This window comes from Anser brachyrhynchus, assembly GCF_964034855.1.
Source record: "Anser brachyrhynchus genome assembly, chromosome: 27".
In the NCBI taxonomy this organism is placed as follows: Eukaryota; Metazoa; Chordata; class Aves; order Anseriformes; family Anatidae; genus Anser; species Anser brachyrhynchus.
The window spans coordinates 3,584,922-3,604,196 of NC_137720.1; the positions used below are offsets into that span (position 1 = coordinate 3,584,922).

Below are 19,275 nucleotides of genomic sequence, written 5' to 3' on the forward strand. Positions count from 1 at the left end.
AATTACGGCATCACGTTCTTGGAGGAGAGATGCCTCCAGCTTTTTCACCCAGTGACCTTCTGTAGTAGTTACAGGGTTGATTTCTTGTTGGTTCTTAGGGGAAACTTTTTCTCTCCTCCCTATCCCATCCAAATCTCCCGTCCTGGAAACGTAGGAGGCAAAAGCAATGAGTTAAGGCAGCTCGTTGAACCAAGCTGGCTCCTGGTCTAATTAAACGAAGGGACTGATGGCTAAACATCTCCACCCTCTGCCAGGAAACAAAAGTACGGGGAGACTGCTCCTCGCCTTCCTTACAGATGGTGCTGGAGGGAACGTCAGGAGGACGAGGAGGCTGAAAGCGAGACCCTGTTCAGGTGTCGGCTCAGTCCTTTCTCCTGCCCCGTGTTGGTGTGTAGCGAAACTGTTTGCCGGTGGCGTGGGAATCTGAGGTGTCACATTTGGAGTATTTCACGTGAAAATAAGCCCTGCTTAAATACGTGCTGGATGGCTTCGGTAGAGAGGAGTCATTAGCTTGTTGCTGTATGCGAGTGCCTCGCTTCCAGTCTCCGTAGAATTGGCCGTGTCTCCTGCAGCTAGAGGAATAAACGTGAAGGGAACAAAAGCATCGTGCTGAGTACAAAGGAGCAGGTTGGTCTGGGTAGCTCTTTCTCCCCGAGGAGAACAAAGTTGTTTTTTTTCTGCGCTCAAAAAACACACAAACATGGAAAATCTGTTTTAATTTTCGGGACAAGTATTCTAGACTTACAATAGTATTAATTATTCTGGAAAGAAAACAAAAACAAACAAAAAAACAAAACATGTAGAACTCTGCTGTTCTTTTAAAAGAAAAAGCACAAAAGAAAGAGTCAAATCAGCTAACTGTTTATTCACTGGAGTTGTGAGAAAGAGCCCTTAGCTCGGGTTTAATGATGTTTAATCATTCTTTCAAAAATACAAAGGAGGTACTAAAAGCTGTTCAGCCAGGCTTTAAAGAACTAATAGCTATAACTCAGATTCAAAAGTGATTTAGTTCCAGAGGTAAGTCCATAATCCTACCAGCCACGAGTTAATCTGTCATCAGACTAAGACTGGAAGCAAATCTATGTAACTAAGAATAGTTAATTCACCTGAATGTGAGCGGTGAGGAGGATCCTTCTCACAGTCGTGACTTTATTTTGAGAAAATGGAATATTCATGACAGAGGATGAAATTAACTAGTGGTTTTCGAAGATGGGCTGAAAAATTCTGTTTGAATTTTGTGCTGCGCTTTCTCTGAACTTTCCAGGGTGATTTGGCAGCGTGGCTCCCTGGCCTGTCATTTTGGATGCTAAAAATGAATGAATCCCTGAATAAGAAAAACGATTTCTTGCTTGTTATAAAATTGGAAGGTTTTAGGAACAGCTTTTTGAGACGCAGTGCTGTGACATCAGAACCTAACTCACCTCTCCCTCTTTCCTTTTCCTCTTGTCCTTTTGTTGTTTCATCTCAAGACAAATTGACGTGACGAACCCTGACCTTTTAGTGAGATAATTTATTAAAATAACAGCTGCTGTAGAATTGGGCCTTGGTTGATCTTCAGTTCTTAGAGGAGATTAACAATCTGATATTTCGCAAATCGTGTTCCCGCTTCCTACCTTGTTCTGCTAGGTCGGCGTGTGGTGGGGAGGACAATGGCGTTACCCCTCAGACGCTGCCTGTGACTTACAGGAAAGGATTTCAGCCAGAACAAGATTCATAACATGCAAATTGGGAATAATTCCTTAAGGAGGGGGGGGAAAAAAGTGAAATGCTTCCTTCTGTACCAGAAAAGAGAGGCTCAAAACTTGGGCGCCTGCTGGCGGGCTGGACGTATGGAAAAATGAGAGAAAAACCATTTATTTCTTCGTTTTGTTGGTGCCTCTCCCCGTCTCCTTTTGCACACCTAGGAAGGGGCGCGCTGCCTGTATGGATTTTTCCAGGCGCAGACCAGGCACGTCGGCCGAGCAGAGCAAGAGGCCGTGTAAATCTCCCCGAGTCTTTGTTGACACGAAAACGGAGGAGACCTTGGGTCGAGCCCAGCAGTCAGCGAGGCCGGGTCAGGTCGGCAGCTTCTGGAGGCGAGGGGCAGCAGCACCTCCCCTGTCCGCCTGCGGGCGCCCTGCAAGTGGGTGCTGCTGCTTATTGAGCATCCCGCCCTGGTTTTGTTGCTTAGACAAATGAAAAATGAGCACAAGTCGTTGCGTTTGGATCAGTCGGTCACTAAGATTTGTTCCGCTTACCGGTTAACGGCATTCCTTAAAATCCATAGAAAATTTTCTAGCTGCGGTTCCGTTTCACTCGCTGAGGGTTTTACAGGACTTAATAGGAGTTGATTGGCGAGTGAAGGGAGAGGAAATGATGGAGAGAGGTGTCGAAACCCTTCGTTGTTTTTGTCGTGTTTTAACCTCCGCTCTTCAGACGCATCGAAGGCACCTTTCGGGCATAAAGCACAGCGAAATGCGACCGTGGGCTGCCGTACTTATATTTAATACTATTTGCCTATTCATTATGGCTGGGGAGATAATAAGCCCCAGCCTGCTGGGGTTGTCTTGTTCTTTATTGCTTCAGTAGATGGCACTGACATGTTCGTTTGACTGATTGCTTTATATGTTGTATCAGCTGCGATGTTGTTTTAGATTAGTTAATAGTCTGCCGAAGATTTTGCCAAGATGAATATGAATTGAAATGGGGGAGGAAGAGCAGCGGAGGACTACCCATAACTTACCAAGTATTCACTCCCTGGTATAATCCGTCTTTGTGTCTATCACAAAGAGATTCTCGAAGAGACTGCTAGCCTGCTTCTGAATACGAGGGCTGTTAAATTGATCTCTGCTGCAGCCATCGGTTTTGTGTGCGAGCAGTGCCAGGAGAATTCTCTGACGTGCTGGAGCTATAAAACTTCGTCTCGTACCTGCGAGGTGGAAGGGTTTGGGTTTGGTTTGGTTTGTTAAAATTCTGTGTGTTTTACTGCAGCGGCGAGAAGCAATTACCAGTTTTTGCGAACGATCGGGGGGACGGAGCAAGATACTACAGGTCAAAATGTAAGCTCTGACCTTGCTAAAGAAGCTCTTTGCAGGCAGTGGGAAATTGCGTTTAATTTTGGCGGTGGTGTTGTGAAGGTGGCTAGAAACTGTGTCGAATTCTCGCTGTAAAAGGTCGAGGGTGGTTTTTGAAGTATTTTTAATATATGATGCCTGAACTATTGCTGCCAGCCTCAACTCTGAATGCATTGTTTATGTGGGAATTGGTGATAAATGTGATATATACTGAATATGAAAAACAGTCTTTAAATATTATGGTCGAAAGAAATAGTGCTTTCTGCATTCTGACAAAAAATCAGCTTTTTGGCTGCATCACAGCAGGCCATGATTAAAAGGAATGATAAGGTAGGGTGAGTGGGGACACAAGAGAATGGCTGTTTATCTCGTCTATTCCTGCTTTGTTTGAAATCTAACACGGCTCGTTTTGTTTAACTTGTGCCTTGTTAATTATTCTTAATCTGCCTTGTTCACTTGTGCACAGGTCCTGACCCGTGAATACGTAAGCACGTACTCCATCCATCCGAGCAGCCTCGCTAAACTTGAATACTTGCCCAATTGGTCAGTGGTAAGTGTGAAAGGAAACAAAAAGGCATCTCTTTGGGTATGAATCCTGACACTTTGGGGCTGGTGGGGAGTACAAACTGTAGCCTGAATTTCCAAATAGTGAAAACGGGTGTAGCTCTGTTCACTTGGCTTCAGCACCGCTGATTTTACGTCCATTACAGCTCCGTTATTGTCTGCTCTGGCAGAGAGAGAGGTTTTTTTCATGAGTGATGTTCAGGGGCAAACATGTACCAAACTTTAAAACGCTGTGGCATGCCGCTCTGATGTTGTCACAATTATGGAAATAGAATTCATTGTGAATTCATGGATTCTATAAAGCTGCTTGCTTGACTCATAAAGAGAAATTATTATTTTGTATTGGGCAGTTAGCATCTACTTGCAGACTGTTCTAATGCAAAACATTTTTTCATGTTTTATTCTGATAATTCAAATTGTATGTATTTGCTGTAATTGCTCCAGGCTTATACAGATGTAACTACCAGTGGAAGGACTGCACTGACTCTTTCCCTTTTTGACTGTTTCACTAGGACTAAAGGAAGTATCGTGAATTGTTTTAATGTGGAGTGCCTCTGTTATACAGTGTATCTGTATCGTGTTTCCCAGCTTATTAACACTTCAAAAAGCCAAACCAAAAATAAAACCTCAGAAGCCTATGGAAAGAAAAGGGAGGGGGGATTTTATGTGTTGCAATAAATGAAGAAACATTAACTTCCAGAACACCATGAACTAAGAAGTATATAGCATTTTAATAATGCTTTTCAACATCAGCAGCCGTTCTGTAGCAAGTTCCCATAGTTTCAGAGAGCTGTGGGACGTGGATCCTTTTTTCCTGTTTGTTTTAAGGTGACCCCAAAGAATAAATAACTATCTTAAATCTAAGTTCAAAAGGTGATCTTACCATTCTTTTTATTCATCTCTTGTACTTGGACGAGAAACGGTGTGGGTTTGGCTTAATAAGAATATTCATTTTTCATCCTTTTAATATTTCCACTTGAATATTCATCTTTAAAATATTTTAATTTTTTAAAACTTTCAAGCTTAAACTTGCACGGCCGGGGAATTTGAATAGCAGTGCAAATTGGCGAGTTTTTGAGGAGGGCTGTATTAAAATGCTTTGTGAGCTGAAGAAACTCGCCTTGCCTTCGCCCTTTTGTGATTATTTTCAAACCATAAACTGCCAGATATATTCCTAGTGGATGCTGAGCTGTCTCTAGTTTAAGAGAATCTTCATCAGGAAGGAATGCAGATGGAAGACGCATGCACGTTTGAAACTATTTGTTGGCCTGTGTAAAATGTGAACGATTGGTCTTCGAGGACACAGGCAGCGTGCATTCTTCTGGCTTAGCTGTAAATTTCTTCTAGCCAAAGAAAAGCAGTTTGGTGTTTCTCTGAGAGTTTGTCAGCAAGCCTTTCTGGTAAAGGAAGTTTCTATCTGCAGACACGATGTTTGGACTGGTGTATCCAAAGCAGCTCACCAAGCACAGTAAGCTGTAAAAGCAAAAAAGGCAGGGTGAGGTTCTCGTAGCTACTCCAGGCATTGCCTTGCTTTAGGAACGGGGCTGGGGAACGTTGAAATTTCTGTTCAGGCTTGATCAGCGTGCTAGCAAAAAAAAAAAAATCAGTTTGTATGAGGCCGTAGATTTAAGAATGCCAGTCATGTTTAAAAACAGTCTGTGGGACATTAAAACTTTTCCTGGAGTACGCAAAATTCCAGCGTTTTAGGGGAAAAAGAGAATGTTTTCCCATCGCTGCTCCTTTCCTGGGGAAGCTCTGAGCACTGAATTGAACGCAGCGTTAACAATTTCTGTGATACTTGGTGGTTAGATTGTACCTGTAAATGTTATGTTTTCTGCGGGCATGGTCTGTTGGTGAGCTGCATTTGGGGTAAATGGGTAGAGAATGGGTGGGTTCTGCCACTGCCTGGTGTCAGACGGGTTTTATATCCAGGGTGCTGTGGGACTGGGATCTCAATGCCTCTGGTGTGGAAGCTTTGGGATGCTCACGTCCACCAGCTGATGGAAATGTGAACCAGGTGGTGTCATCTTCTTCGGTTATCCCCCTAAAACTACGTGAACTTCCTAGGGAGGATGGCTGGTTTTTGCAGGTGGGCTGGCAATAGGGACAAACTGGGGCCCCTTAAGAATCGTTCTTTTTGTTGTGGAGTAGGAAATGTTAGAAGGTAACTGCACGGTACGCTGTGGTGTGTGTGCTCGTCGTTGTACTCTAAAATCAGGAGTGGGCCAGCATCCACCAGCCTGAGCTTCCCCAAGGCGCTTCAGAGAACCGAGTCCTGCAGAAATCGCATTTATTCCCACCAAAGACACCAGTGCAGGGAATAGGATTTCCTCAATCCCCATGCTTTTGAGTATTTTTTTTTCTTTTTGCAATGATTTGAAGATTTCTTTGAAAACTGATTCCCCAGATTCTGGATTTGAGCCCGCAGCAAAGCGTGAACTCTCAGAAGCAGGTTAACATTGACATAATCATAATTAACTTAAAGGAGTAGACAGAACTTGCTGTGGAATTTGGCAGTAAAGTCCTGTTTTAGTCGAGCTCCCTTGTGATTACAGCTTCGAACTGGAGCAGGGCGCTGCACGCGTGGTGCTGTGTGTTGGGCACGCGGTGTCTTTTGCAGCCAGCCGAAATCCTCCGGGCTTGTGACAGCACGTGTGGGACGCTGGCCACCTTCCAGACGGGGATGCGGGATCTTCCAGAACTCCAGAAACTTGGGATTCGGACGGAGGAGTTCCCTTTCAGGGCTCTGGGAGGTTGCTGTGCTGCTGCCCTTGCAGCTGATGGCCACAGAAATAAAATCCGGGGGGTTCGCGGCCAGCTCGGGGCGAGCGCCCATCCTGCTCGTGGTGATCGCAGCCAGGACAGGAGGGAGGTGAGACCAGTGACTGCTTTTGCTGTCACAGCTGAAGGCTCCTGTCACAGCTAGTCAGAGCCCTTATTTGTCTGCGTGTCTCTTAAGTTGTGGTTTATTCATGTATTCACAGTAGCTATTTAATTCATTGCTTTGCTTGCCTTTTCAAAGAAACCCCGTATACCTAATCATCTGTAAATTTTCCGAGCGTTACTTCTTTTTTTTTTGTCAGTTGGGTTAATTTGCCTGTAACTAACTTGGTAGTGTGTCATCTTGGATAGAGAGAAGCCAGCCACCGTAGGATATAAAGCTGACAATTTTTAATAAAACATGCTTTCAGTATAATTGAAAAAAAATCTCTAGGGCTGCTGTTAATCTTTGGAGGCGCAATCTGAAAGCCTGAAACCAGCAGGGCTTGGACTGGAGGAGTAAAGGGAGAAACCCAAACCCATTCTTGCTCTGCCAAGCGGATGGCTCTTGGGAGAAGAAGCGGAGGGAGAGCTTGTGGAGTGTTTTCTGCTGTGCTGCCCGAGCTAGTAGCTCTGGACCGTGCCCAACTTTGTAAGGACAGACAACACCTGCCCAGGTGATGTGGCCGTGATGCTCGTTCCTTGTTCTAGCTCTTCCTTTTCCCTAAAGGAACATCAATTGCACAATGTTTCGGTTCGCAAGGTGCCGTTTCTTGGCTCCCACACGCTCTGGGAACCGAACGCGGGGTAGGAGTTTTGCTGTGAGCACGTGGAAGGCTTTTGCTGGCGGAGGGACATGGCTGTCTTCAGCAGGGAGCTTTTTTCACCATCTTCCGAGCAGCTCAGATTACATGTTTTCATTAGACATCTGGTTGAATAATTGGTTCCTCGCAAATGGGTAGGTTAAAATAATCAGAGGAATAAAGTTTTTGAGTAATTGTGTGCAATTTTTAGCTATATATTCTCTCTGATATCTCCTTAATTTGCATTTTCGAGTATTTGCAGCAGGCTAGAAGTTCCACTCTAAAGTTGTTTGGAGAAAATTGTTTGGGGGCAGGGGTGCCTGGAAGGTTCTTGATTTTTGCATCGAAGATTTTTATACTTCTGTGATAAAATGCAGTGTAGGATATCTAGTTCTGATGGAAACCAAGAATATCTCAGGATGTTTTTCCTGCAGTGTTTTAAAACAAAATGAGAATCGCAAAAAAGGTGTGTTTTATTTAATGCGATAGCAATTCCCCGCGGACTGGTGAAATGCTGCTGTGTTTCACTATTGCCACTCCCGGGAGAGGGATAAATGAATGAAAGAATCATTCAGTCTGAGCTTCCCACCTGTCTTTTAAAGATGACTTCCAGATCGCGGCTGAAGGATTTTGTGCCGGGATTCCGGGCTCTTACTTGTTCTGGAGCCAACCCTTGAACAAACGGGAAGTGCACCTAGTTTCCAAGGCAAAGCATCCAGCGCCTTTCCTGATCCATAAACTTTTTTTTTTTTTACACTTCACGGACATTTATTTAGAAAAAGAAAGTAGCAAATGTCAACAGATCTGCACAGATGTCTTTAATCAGTTTCCAAATGTGTAACAATGGTACAAAGGAATATAATAAAGTCATGTGTTTTATTTTAACACTCTTCTAGTGTTAAGATTTTCTGCTGCATTTGGTTCTTGAAGTAGTTACAGGATCTTGCAATAAGCTTTCCCAGGCTTATGAGCCATACAGGTAAAGAAAGCAGGGTCTGACCTCGTGTTTAAATGCTGTAAGTGATTTGCAAGGTGAGAACTTTTCAGATTGTCTCTGGAACGTTCCTGGCCTGGTAGTCCAGGAAGAGCTGGCTGGTTGTAATACAGCTCCACGCGATTCTGGTACCGCTGCTCCACGGAAATCAATTAAATCGTTCCTCCTGCCCCCACCCCTTACCTGGAAAAGGTCCAGGCAGGCAGGAAGGGCCAGCTATAGCCATGTAGGCATCTCTTCAAATGAGATCCACCTTGATGGAAGAAATCGTAAAACCAAGAAAAAAAAATTATATTTCATTACTAGAATGTTATATTGTGATTGCCAAGAGAGGAGTCCTTTTAGTTTCCTTCCGAGACCTTCAAATGCAAGCTGTTAATTCGCCATCATTACGCTGGCTGCCTGCTCATGGCTTATCCTAGACTGTCACATCAACCACAGAAACTTGCGTTCGGTTGTTGCTTTATCTTAAATGGCTCCAACTCTGTAATCTTGGCAGGGTTCCCCCCCTCCCTGCCTTGTGCGACCGTGTACGGGTTCTGACTCATCTTTGTGTTTTCCTTTAATCAGAGCTCTTTAATTTCTCCTGCTAGCGCGGTGTTTTTATCCTTTCTAGGAGGTTGTGGCAAGCTGTTTGTTTACCTACATGGAACAGAGGAACAAATTTTGGTCTTAATTGTGTGCATGTGTCTTTCCCTGACTTATTTAGTAATCAGTTTGCGTGTGGGGTGGCGAGGCTGAACCTGCAGACGCTCCAGCTGCCATCGGTACGTGTTGCACAATGCCGGAGAGCCTCTTTTCATTTTTTTCTTTTTTTTTTTCATGGAAGGAGTCAAAAAAACGTGAGTTGGTAACGTGCATCTGTAACGTGAAGGAGAAAATCTGAAATGTGGAGCGCGGCAGAGGCTCAGCGAGCGGCGCGGTGCTCGGGCAGGCTGGCTGGGCAGGCTGCTCTCCCTGCACAGTTTTGGCATTAAAACCACACCGAGGAGAAGTAGGGGATCTTATCTGACAACACCCTTGGGAGGGGAAGTGGAAAAGATGCATAATTTAAGTCTTTTGGGTTAAAAAAAAGCACCGTTTACTTCTAACTTGCAGAGCAGCCCAGTGTATGTGGGATTTTTTTAATAGGGCTTAGATTTGCAAGGGAAGTGTTCGTAGATACCTAAAGAGAAACAGGTGGGGAACATCACAGGCAGCATCAAAGATGCTTTTGTCCTGAGAATAACTGAGCTAAGGTGCAACAAAGCTGCCTTGTTAACCGACCAAAGTTGTTAAAATATCTGTCCCCTTTTTGAACAGGAAATCTTGCTGGCCCACACAGGAAAAGCAAAAGCGGTTGACAAAAGGCTTGTAATTTATATACTGACAGCCTAGTTCATTGTTAAACATGATTCTTTAATGCGCTGTATCTGCTGTGTGATTGATTTCCTTGTAGCCTGTTACCCAGCTGAAACTAGCAACATATCAGCATTATTTCTTCTTTTTTTTTTTTTTTCTTGGAAATTGAGGATAAATTCAGTGCTCTTGGAAAATATTATGTCCCGAGACCTTGCAGAGCTGGTGAGTGACTGCGCTGGGCAGCTGTTTAATCCATCTCTAGGAAATAATATCCAGAAGGCCCGTTTTTTGTTCGATGGAACAAATATCGGATATGCCTGTGAGACTCAAGGGTTAAATTCCCAACACTGTCGCATATGGCAGTGAGCAGAATCACAGATGTTGATGATACAACATAATTAGTATTCTTTTATGTAAATGAAGGCTGTCAATGTTACCATAGTGTCTATACTCTTTCAAGCTGGAATCTCTGCCACTTGGTCTCACCAAGGCTAGACAGGATTATTCCACAATTTTCCGTCAAGACTTGAGCAGGAAAATGAAGAAGAAGGGGGAAAAGAGGTCTGGGAGGAAGGCGAGAGAAAGGTGAGAACTCGGAAGGAGGAGACCGAACCCATCCTTTGTTTACTGTAGCATTTCCAAAAGTCTCTCCAGGTCCTAGGATTTCTGAGCGAATGAACACCGTCCGAGTGAGAGGTGTAGCAATTTTTTTTTTTTAACTATTGCAAATAAACAACTAAAAAGGTTATTTAGACACTGAAAAATCACCGTATTAAGATGAATTCTGAAGTGGCCACTTGAGCTTTAATCTGAAGATGAGGAGAGTTAAAGAACAGAAAAGCTTTGATATATATATTATTTTATATATATATATATATATATTTTCTTTAACAGATATCTTTAGCAGTGATATCAGTGGAAAAAGTTAGCAATTGAGGTAAATTTGCATCATTTTAGGACCATTAAACATAAGTTTTCTTAGCCTGGTCAGGTAGGTTTTCTGTATACCATTCAGAGGCGGTTGTTCAATATCTATCCTAAAGCTTTTGAGAGGTGTGCTGTTGTCTTTGTTATGTTAAACTCTGTCCCTCGTAAAGTGTTTTTTTAACTAATTATTTTAAATGCCTGATCTGACACTGTCTGTGACATCTGTAGCCACTTTGTGCATGTTATTGCTGTCCCCCGTATCACTTTGTATTGTATTGAAGTACTGTAGGCAGAGATATGTAAGCAAATTAATTTATTCTTTCGTGGATTGTTATAACAGATACATTTTTTACAGCCTTTTTTGCCCTTGGCAAAATGCAGGTTTTTCCTATTTTTCTTTCCTCTATAGTTCTTATTTAGTTGCAGTTTACACTTGACAACTATTCTTTTCTTCATTTTTGTTGTTTGAAAAAATCATTTAGAAATGAAATTTAATTCAGGACAGTTTTTTTTTCATCTCCACCCCCCTTCTTTCACCAAGTTATCGAAACAGCCAAAATTGAAGTGATCTCAGGAGGTGCATGTTTTTACTCAGTTTTTCTGCTCGGATTTTTTCCCTGCCATATGTTGGGTCATCCACTACAAAAGACTTATGATGGAGAGGCTACATGTGATCAGCAGATTTATAGATTATCAGAAACAAAAGCAGAAAAATGAAATTCCAAGTGCATCTTCCATGTGATTTTTTTTTTTTTAACGTCTAAGTATTTGGGTTCCTAAGTGCATTTATGCTTTGACTTTGAGGTAATTCTGTTCCCTAGAATAAATGCGTTTTCCGCAGTAGCTCTTGCACTGAGGGGACTAATTGTGTTCAAAAGCAACCTTGTTTGCTTTCTTAGTGTATGTGCATCACAAGAATATTTTCTCTCTAGGGTTTTGAAGCTGTGCTGCCTTACAATGAAGACTTAAGTAGTAATTAAATTTTCAAAGAACCACCAAGACTCCTTTGGATGAAATGAGGATGTTCCAGGCTCTGGACGTTGTGTCGTGAAGGAAAGAATGTTTAGACATGACTCAGTGAGTAATGCGTGCGTGTGGGTGGGTCTGGGTGCTGTTTCGGTGCCCTGATCTCTTTCACTTGTGTCAGGACTGCACAAAAGACACCACTGCTGGCACGAGGAGTGGTGCTTTAGTTCTTCTCCTTGTACAACTGAATAGCTTTTATAAAACACATGGATGTAGGACATGAAGCGAAAGCTTTTTCGCACTCCAACTATGTTTGTAGTATCTCGCTTTGATTTCTCTGCAGTGACAATATAGTAATTTAGTAAATCAGCTTTTTCTGTTGACGTGTGTTCATGCAGACGTTCCGTTAGGTTTACTCTAACAAGGTGTTACACATCTCATTTTTTTCCTCTGCTGATTTTTAAACATTAAAATGTTTGGGAGGGTGAGGGAAATCGGAGAATTTGAGGGTAGAACATAAAGCCTGCGGACTTGAGATCGCATATAGACCAGTTCTGGTTATGACGATTATCTGATATTTCTGTGGCTTCTGTGAAAAGTTGCTAACCTCAGTCTAGTTCCTGATGACATGCATTCCAATTCCAAATTCATTTTGTATGTATCAATTTCAAGAGGGCAGCTAAAGATCAAACGTGTGGACTGAATTAATGTTTTTCTCTCTGGAAGCGAGCCATTCGGGTTGGGCAGGGCACGCTGGCAGATGTCTGGGCCATCCTTAGTAGACGGATAGACAGTTTTGTTCTGCAGAGCTTGTCAATCCAATCTCTTTTGCTGGTACTAAAAACCGCTCTTAAAAATATTGTGCACAGAAATAATGTAGTCGGCTGAAGGAAAACTGCAATTGGAATCGATGTGACGCGACATCTGTATTTTTATAGGTCTTTACATCTGGTACAAAAAGAGATCATTTTAAATATGTAAGTGGGTCTAAGATTTTTTTTTTCTTTTTGCCTTCCAAGGTCAAAGCAGCGAAGACTTCTGTAAGAGATGGATAGATGCAAACATGTCGGGCGGCTACGACTCGCCCAGGACCATTCTATCCTGAACCCGCAGAAGTGGCACTGCATGGACTGCCAGACAACTGAATCTATCTGGGCTTGTCTGAAATGCTCCCATGTAGCCTGTGGGAGGTACATCGAGGAGCATGCACTTAAACACTTTGAAGAAACCAGACATCCATTGGCAATGGAAGTTAATGATTTATATGTATTTTGTTACCTTTGTGAAGATTATGTCTTGAATGATAACCCCGAGGGTGATTTGAAACTGCTAAGAAGTTCTCTGTCAGCGATTAAAAGTCAAAAACACGATCCGTCGACACGAAGTGGCAGGACTTTGCGATCCATGGCTTTGGGAGAGGACATGTGCAACCATCAAAGGACCCTTCAGGGACAGTCTCAGATGCTTACAGCTCTCTGGCACAGGCGCCAATCCTTGCTTACAAAGGCGCTGCGGACCTGGTTTGATAAGAGCTCCAGAGGCCAGCTAAAAATACAACAGAAGAAACAAATGGAGGAGTTGGAGAGGAAGAAGGAGGCAGCTAGGCAGCGGCGGCAGGAGATGAAGAGACAGCTTTTGGAGGAGCTGGCAAACACTCCTCCAAGGAAGAGTGCGAGGCTGTTGTCCCACGTGCACAGAGAGAACTTGATTCCAAGGAAATTCAGGGAGGTGGCGACCACTTCCCCTACCTCAAGGCAGATGCAGAGCAGCAGATTCAATCAGTTTTATTCCATCCGGCGTAAGCCTCTGATGACTCCCGGGGTCACGGGTTTAAGGAACCTGGGAAACACATGTTACATGAATTCTATTCTGCAAGTGCTAAGTCACCTCCAGAAATTTCGAGAATGTTTTTTGACGCTTGATCTCTGTGAAACAGAAGAACTCTTAGCCAAAACTGTGAATGGGAAGTCTAGGATGCCTGGCAAATTGGCAAATGGATCCGCTGCTAATGAGTCAGGGAAGACTGACAAAGTGGGATCATATGGCACGCAGAGCTTGCCAGCTGGCTTAAATGGTGGCTCCTCGATAAGCAGGAGTTTAGAACTGATACAACCCAAGGAACCAAGTTCAAAGCACATCTCCCTCTGTCACGAATTGCACACCCTCTTCAGAGTGATGTGGTCTGGCAAGTGGGCGCTCGTGTCCCCGTTTGCCATGCTGCACTCTGTGTGGAGTCTGATCCCAGCGTTTCGGGGTTACGATCAGCAGGACGCTCAGGAATTTCTATGCGAGTTGTTGGATAAAGTACAGCAGGAGCTGGAGTCGGAAGGAACGAAGCGCAGGATCCTCATCCCTTTCTCTCAGAGGAAGCTCACCAAGCAGGTCCTGAAGGTGGTGAACACCATTTTTCACGGGCAGTTGCTAAGTCAGGTATGCACCTGGTTTCACACAGAAATCGGTGGGAGCTGTTAACAGCAAGAAGCGAAGGCTTTGTTTCTTGAGGAACCACCAGAGACTTAGGAGGAATTGCTTAGGAGTGTCTCCTGAGAATGAAAACTGATTGCTGCACAGGTTGTCAGTGTTTTCAATGCTTTTCATGTCTATTGTAAATTCAGTGGACGTTTGCCACTTGGGAATGACTTCTGCACTAGCACAGAGGTTCTGAGCCCCTAGTTTTAAGTTTTTATTGTGTTTTTAAAGTGTCTTTGTAGTTCTTGTCCCTTTATGGTTTTGTTGCTGTGACTAGAAAGAATACGATGAAGGACAGAGAGGGCAGTCAGCCTGTGCTATAAAGAATAAGCTGTCTGTGACACTTCTTATTCGCAGGCCTTTGAAAGTCATCTTGAGATGCTGAGCATGCTTAACATATGTTTCTGTAGGAGCTGAACGTGCCTGCCCTGTCACGCTGCTTGGTCTTTTATTCCTGTGCTGTTCCCTTGTCTGAAACGCATTACTCCCCACAAGGCTGACCCTGAAAGCACAGCGCGTTTGAAAGTCCTCGACTGCCTTTGCTGTCCAGGAGAAATGAATGCACGCATAACTTGACACTTCAGGGCTTCCACAATCAGCCCCCGAGGCACACGATGCGTGTGCATCCCCGTTAGTCTCTACGTGGTCTGTCTGAGTTGCCAGCCTTACTGTGCCTACCACCCCTGAGAACTTCCGTGCACATTAAATACTAAAAGGTGTATTTTTCGAGCTAAAGCTTTTGGCTTTCCAGGGAAGGAATGCTCGAAGTCATGGTTTGTTTGAATCGGCTGCGTTGCATGAACTTGTTGCGTGCTGCTTAACAAAACGCTCTTTGTTCAGTTGTCTCTTGGCTCTGGAAGATGGTGTGTTACGGCTAAGGTCGGTGTGCTAGGTAGGCCTGTTACCAGCATGAAGATGTTCATAAATCAGTGTAAGTTACCTGTTGTTACGATATATTATAAATAACATGTCAAGCTATTTATCCTCCCCGTGTACCTTGTGTACAGAGACTGTGTTGAATTTTAAACCTCCCCAAGCACAGAGGACTTCCCTCACTATCCACTAGCTACACTTAGTACATCGTGAAGTTACTGGTGCTGTCAGAGGATGGAGGTGGACGGCTGGAAAGCCAGTGCAAAGTTGGAAGCTGGTTTTCTGCTGGAGGGTTTTCACGAGAGTGCAAAGTCTGGAGCTGCTTTCTGATTTTGTTACCTCTTCTTCTTCTCGCTTGCTGCCTCTGAGATCAATTGAAAACTTTTCTGCTGTTCGTATTTATAATACTCCAGAAAGACAGGAGAAGTGCATTTTAAATTTGTCCTTTCATGCTCCGTTCATGAATAATTTTTATATAGTTAGCAGATGAAACAGAGGAATTATACACAGCACTTTAGAATGTGCAAGGAAAATAGAGAGACTAGGGAAGGAATATTGTGTGATAACTGCTAACACATACTGCTTGTAGGAGAAAACAAAGTGCTTATTACCCAACCATGAAGTAGTATTACACCTGTAATATCTCCTTCTGAGGAAGTGAACCTGATAGGGGTGAATATTGTCTCCGTTTCTGGAGAATTGAGAAAACACTCTAAATTACTTGCTCAAGACATTTCTAGTCTGAAAACTAAATCTAAGAAGGTTTCTCTTGACCAGCTGGCCGTTTTTGTGTCCATGAAGCTGTGCTTCATCTTGGGCACAAGCTTGCAGTTTAGATGTGAATGTGAATGAACACCGCCTGTCTACAGGTGTGTGTGTGTGTACATAACTTCATTTGCGTATCAACATTTCGTTCCCAGGTCACCTGCATAACATGCAACTACAAATCCAACACCGTTGAGCCCTTCTGGGATCTTTCCCTGGAATTTCCTGAGCGCTATCACTCCATTGAGAAAGGGATCGTCCCCGTTAACCAGACGGAGTGCATGCTGACAGAAATGTTGGCCAAGTTCACAGAGACTGAAGCTCTGGAAGGGAGGATATATGCATGCGACCAATGCAACAGTAAGTCTGCTGCTGTCTCTGATGATTAGAAGCCCTGTGTTTTTTTCTGAGAGGTTCCTGATGTGTATTTTGTGCCTGAAAACCTGTTGTGACCGATACCTATCCCTCCCTTGCATTGGAGGGGAAGGGGAAGGAAACTTAGAGTTTGGGGGGATTGGATTTGGAGACAAGAGGAGAAAACCATAAGGAATAATAGTCCTTACCTGCTGCATGGCTGGAAAGCTTTTGTAACAAGTTGTTTGTATGCTGTCTGTTCTTGACTGGATCCTTTAACCAGAAATCACAACTGCAGAGTTCTCGTGGTCTGCCACCAGGTTAGAGTTTCTATCTCTTTGTAGGCATTTTGTCAAAATGCAGTGAAGTGACATTATTCTGTGAGTCTCAGGTTAATATATTACCAGTTATACGAGTGCATGTATTTTGCTGTGCTCAGCTAGAAGACGACTTCTGTAGCAGGTCTGAGTGTAAGGTCATTATATTTCTGAATATAATTTTAGCCTCGCGTATAATCATGCAGCTCAGCTACTTTGATAAGCTGTATATGAATTTTTTTCATGTAGGTATTTATGGCAAATGTTTATTCCCTTGGGAGGAAAATGGCAATAATTTGACTTGCATTGCAACTAGGCAGCTGAAATAGCAAGTATTTGTAGAGATCTCTACACTATCAACTTGTGAATCAGTTACCAAACATCTTCCCAAAATGTTAGGAAATAACCATTGACTTAGATGTCCTTGAAACAAAGCCAAATACGATTTGGACAGATTCTGATTCACAAATAATGTTCACAAAGTGTCGATGTGGGCGAGCACAGCCTTTATCTTAACTCAGTCTTCTGTGATTTTTTTGTGGAAGCCCAAATTTTAACAGTTACTTCAGAGTTAAACAGCTAAAGAAACATTAACCAGCTGAAAAAAATCAGGGAAAAGCAAATAAATAGCCTGCATCTAGGTGCCAAAAACTATTGGGGGCACCGCTTGTCAGACGCGATAGAGGAGGAGCAACCCATCTGTTCTGAGCTGGTGCAGCGAGGTGCAGAAATCTAATTAACAGGTACATTTCTTAGTGGAAGCTCTGAAAGCCACCTGTCTTCCTGGTATGGTAGTGTGTTCGGTGTCCTGGAAAGAGTAATCACTGGGAAGAGGAACGTTTTTCCCTCCTCTTCTCCAGTTTCTGTTCAGCGGTTCCTTTTGCTTTGTGAGCGGCCGGAACTCCTCCTGGAGGTGGAACCTTGCTGGAAGCATTTTCCTCTGACTTGTATTAATATCCTGGAGCTAAGTTTGCTAGTGTAAGCTTTGTTGTAGTGGTCTAATAAATGGATCAAAGTGGTATTTTAAAAAATACAGTGTCAAGTAGTGTTATTTGTATGCTGGTAGCTCACCTGCTGAAACTGCTGCAACCCTAGATGTCTAAAAATACTTTATTTTTAAGCGTGGTTTTTGATCCTAGAAAGCTGCTTGTCTGTGAAGGAATACATAAGAAATGTTTACTCGTGTTTCCATCCTATGGGTGCGTGTGAGATGGACTAGTGCTGCTGGAAGGAAAATTTCATAACGGGCTCTCTTTCCTTCTCAATATAATTACATCTTTCCTTGATATGTTTTTTTTGGTAGGCAAACGGCGAAAGTCTTCTCCTAAACCTCTTGTTCTGAGTGAAGCTAAAAAGCAGTTAATGATCTACAGGCTACCTCAGGTCCTCCGACTGCACCTTAAACGATTCAGGTGAGCGGCGCACGCCGCGTGGTGTCAGGCAGGTGCCTTCTGTCTTTTGGGAGAGAAGTACTTAATCGGGTCCAGCAACTTCTCTCGCTTCCTGGGAAATGCACGTCTACAAATGTTTTACCCAGAGAAGATGTGTAATGCTTGCTACTAACTAAAACCTGGAAAAAAAAAAAAGGCCTGCTTGTAGCATGTTTTTTGTTACATGCAATGTAATGTGTTGTGAATTGTACTTACTGGTATTTGTCTGATCTTGGAGACAACTTGAAGCAGTGACTGTGAGATGGATGGACTGATCTGTTGAGTGAAAGACTTGCTGAAGCTGGATCCCCTGTGATAGTTAAATATATGTATTATGTTAAATAAAGCGTAGCAGGCAAAGTTCAAAATACAGGGTTTCTAAAATGGTTAGCGTAGACAATTATGAGAAGCGAGGTTTTTATATTTCTGTAACTGAGCATTTTAAATGGCATTTGGTTGTCACAGTAGATGTTCTGTTTTCTTTGTTTGGCTGTTACAAATCTCAACAATGCTGTAACTACAGCCACTGGGCATCAGTGACTGAGTCAGTTTTATGCAAAAGATGACTGCAGTAGATGTTAAAGTGAAAACAGAAGGAAAAAAATCATGATGCCCTCTTGAAGGAAAGCTCTTTAAGCTGTTCGGCAATGGCTATCGAGTGCATCTTCCATTCCTACAGCCCTCTGCTGCTGCCCAGAAAGGTCCCGAGCCTTTGATTGTGCCCTTGTGTTTGCAGGTGGTCTGAACGCAATCACCGTGAGAAGATTGGGGTCCATGTCCTCTTTGACCAGGTACTAAACATGGAACCTTACTGCTGCAGGGACTCTCTCTCCTCTCTTGACAAAGAGACCTTTGTCTATGACCTCTCCGCTGTGGTGATGCATCATGGTAAAGGGTTTGGCTCAGGACACTACACAGCATATTGCTACAACACGGAGGGAGGTGCGTGTGCCTTATTTCGGGGGAAACAAATCCACGAATCTCGTTTTTTATTCCATAGACATAGCGCATAGTAAAGCTTCATGATTAAGGTTGTTTGGAATCAAGTTTCCTGCCGTTCAGTAGTTTGTTTCCTAGAATGTATTGCTAGGAGCATGTTTTATTTTTTTTTGTGTAAAGACCACAGATTGCTGCTCTTTGCTTTGCGGCACTTCGGGATGCCTTTTATTGCTCACTGTTAACAGCATGAATGCTTCATTTTCTCACGGGATGTAACTCTGTGGAGCTACTCCAGCTGGGTGTCTTTTCTCAGTATCCTTGGGATGGTGAGATAAACAGAAAGTGTTTTGAAACTGGACAGGGACTATTCATGAATAACATCCGCAGGGTTTTTGTGAATTTCCAGCAGTCGTCTTTCTGCAGCTGAATCAGCATTGATTCTGCCTTTTAACTGATGCAGAAAGAGGTACAGATTGTCTGTCTCCGGGGAATTCTTATTTTCCTAATTGAGTTTTTGGGCTATAATACGCAATTGGTTAAATTATGATTCCATTTTTCTAAACCGTGTTAACAGCACAGAAATGGTAAAAATGTTTCCCATTTTAGAAACTCCTTTCCAAAGTATCTGTAGGGCAAACGGTACAGATGCCTTTTGTTCTACATTACCCTTTTTCTCTGTGGATGTCTCCTGTGAACACTTCCAAAATGCAATCAGAAGGC

General features: G+C 43.2%; 1 protein-coding gene across 12 annotated transcripts in view; it reads left to right on the forward strand.

Moving 5' to 3' along the window:
• The window catches only part of USP49 (ubiquitin specific peptidase 49), a 34,909-nt gene that overhangs the window by 6,901 nt on the left and 8,733 nt on the right, over positions 1-19,275 (forward strand). For 6 of the 12 annotated variants that reach the window (XM_080568896.1, XM_080568897.1, XM_080568889.1 and 3 more), the window contains exons 2-7: positions 3,520-3,603; positions 11,375-11,519; positions 12,428-13,838; positions 15,671-15,875; positions 17,490-17,598; positions 18,353-18,558. In XM_080568896.1, coding sequence (XP_080425022.1) covers positions 12,456-13,838; positions 15,671-15,875; positions 17,490-17,598; positions 18,353-18,558 — 1,903 coding nt within the window. In that variant the 5' untranslated portion in view covers positions 3,520-3,603; positions 11,375-11,519; positions 12,428-12,455. Of the gene's footprint in view, positions 1-387; positions 628-2,970; positions 3,039-3,519; positions 3,604-9,003; positions 10,101-11,374; positions 11,520-12,427; positions 13,839-15,670; positions 15,876-17,489; positions 17,599-18,352; positions 18,559-19,275 lie in introns of those variants that run through there. The other 6 variants (XM_080568893.1, XM_080568894.1, XM_080568890.1 and 3 more) reach the window with 5 other exon arrangements.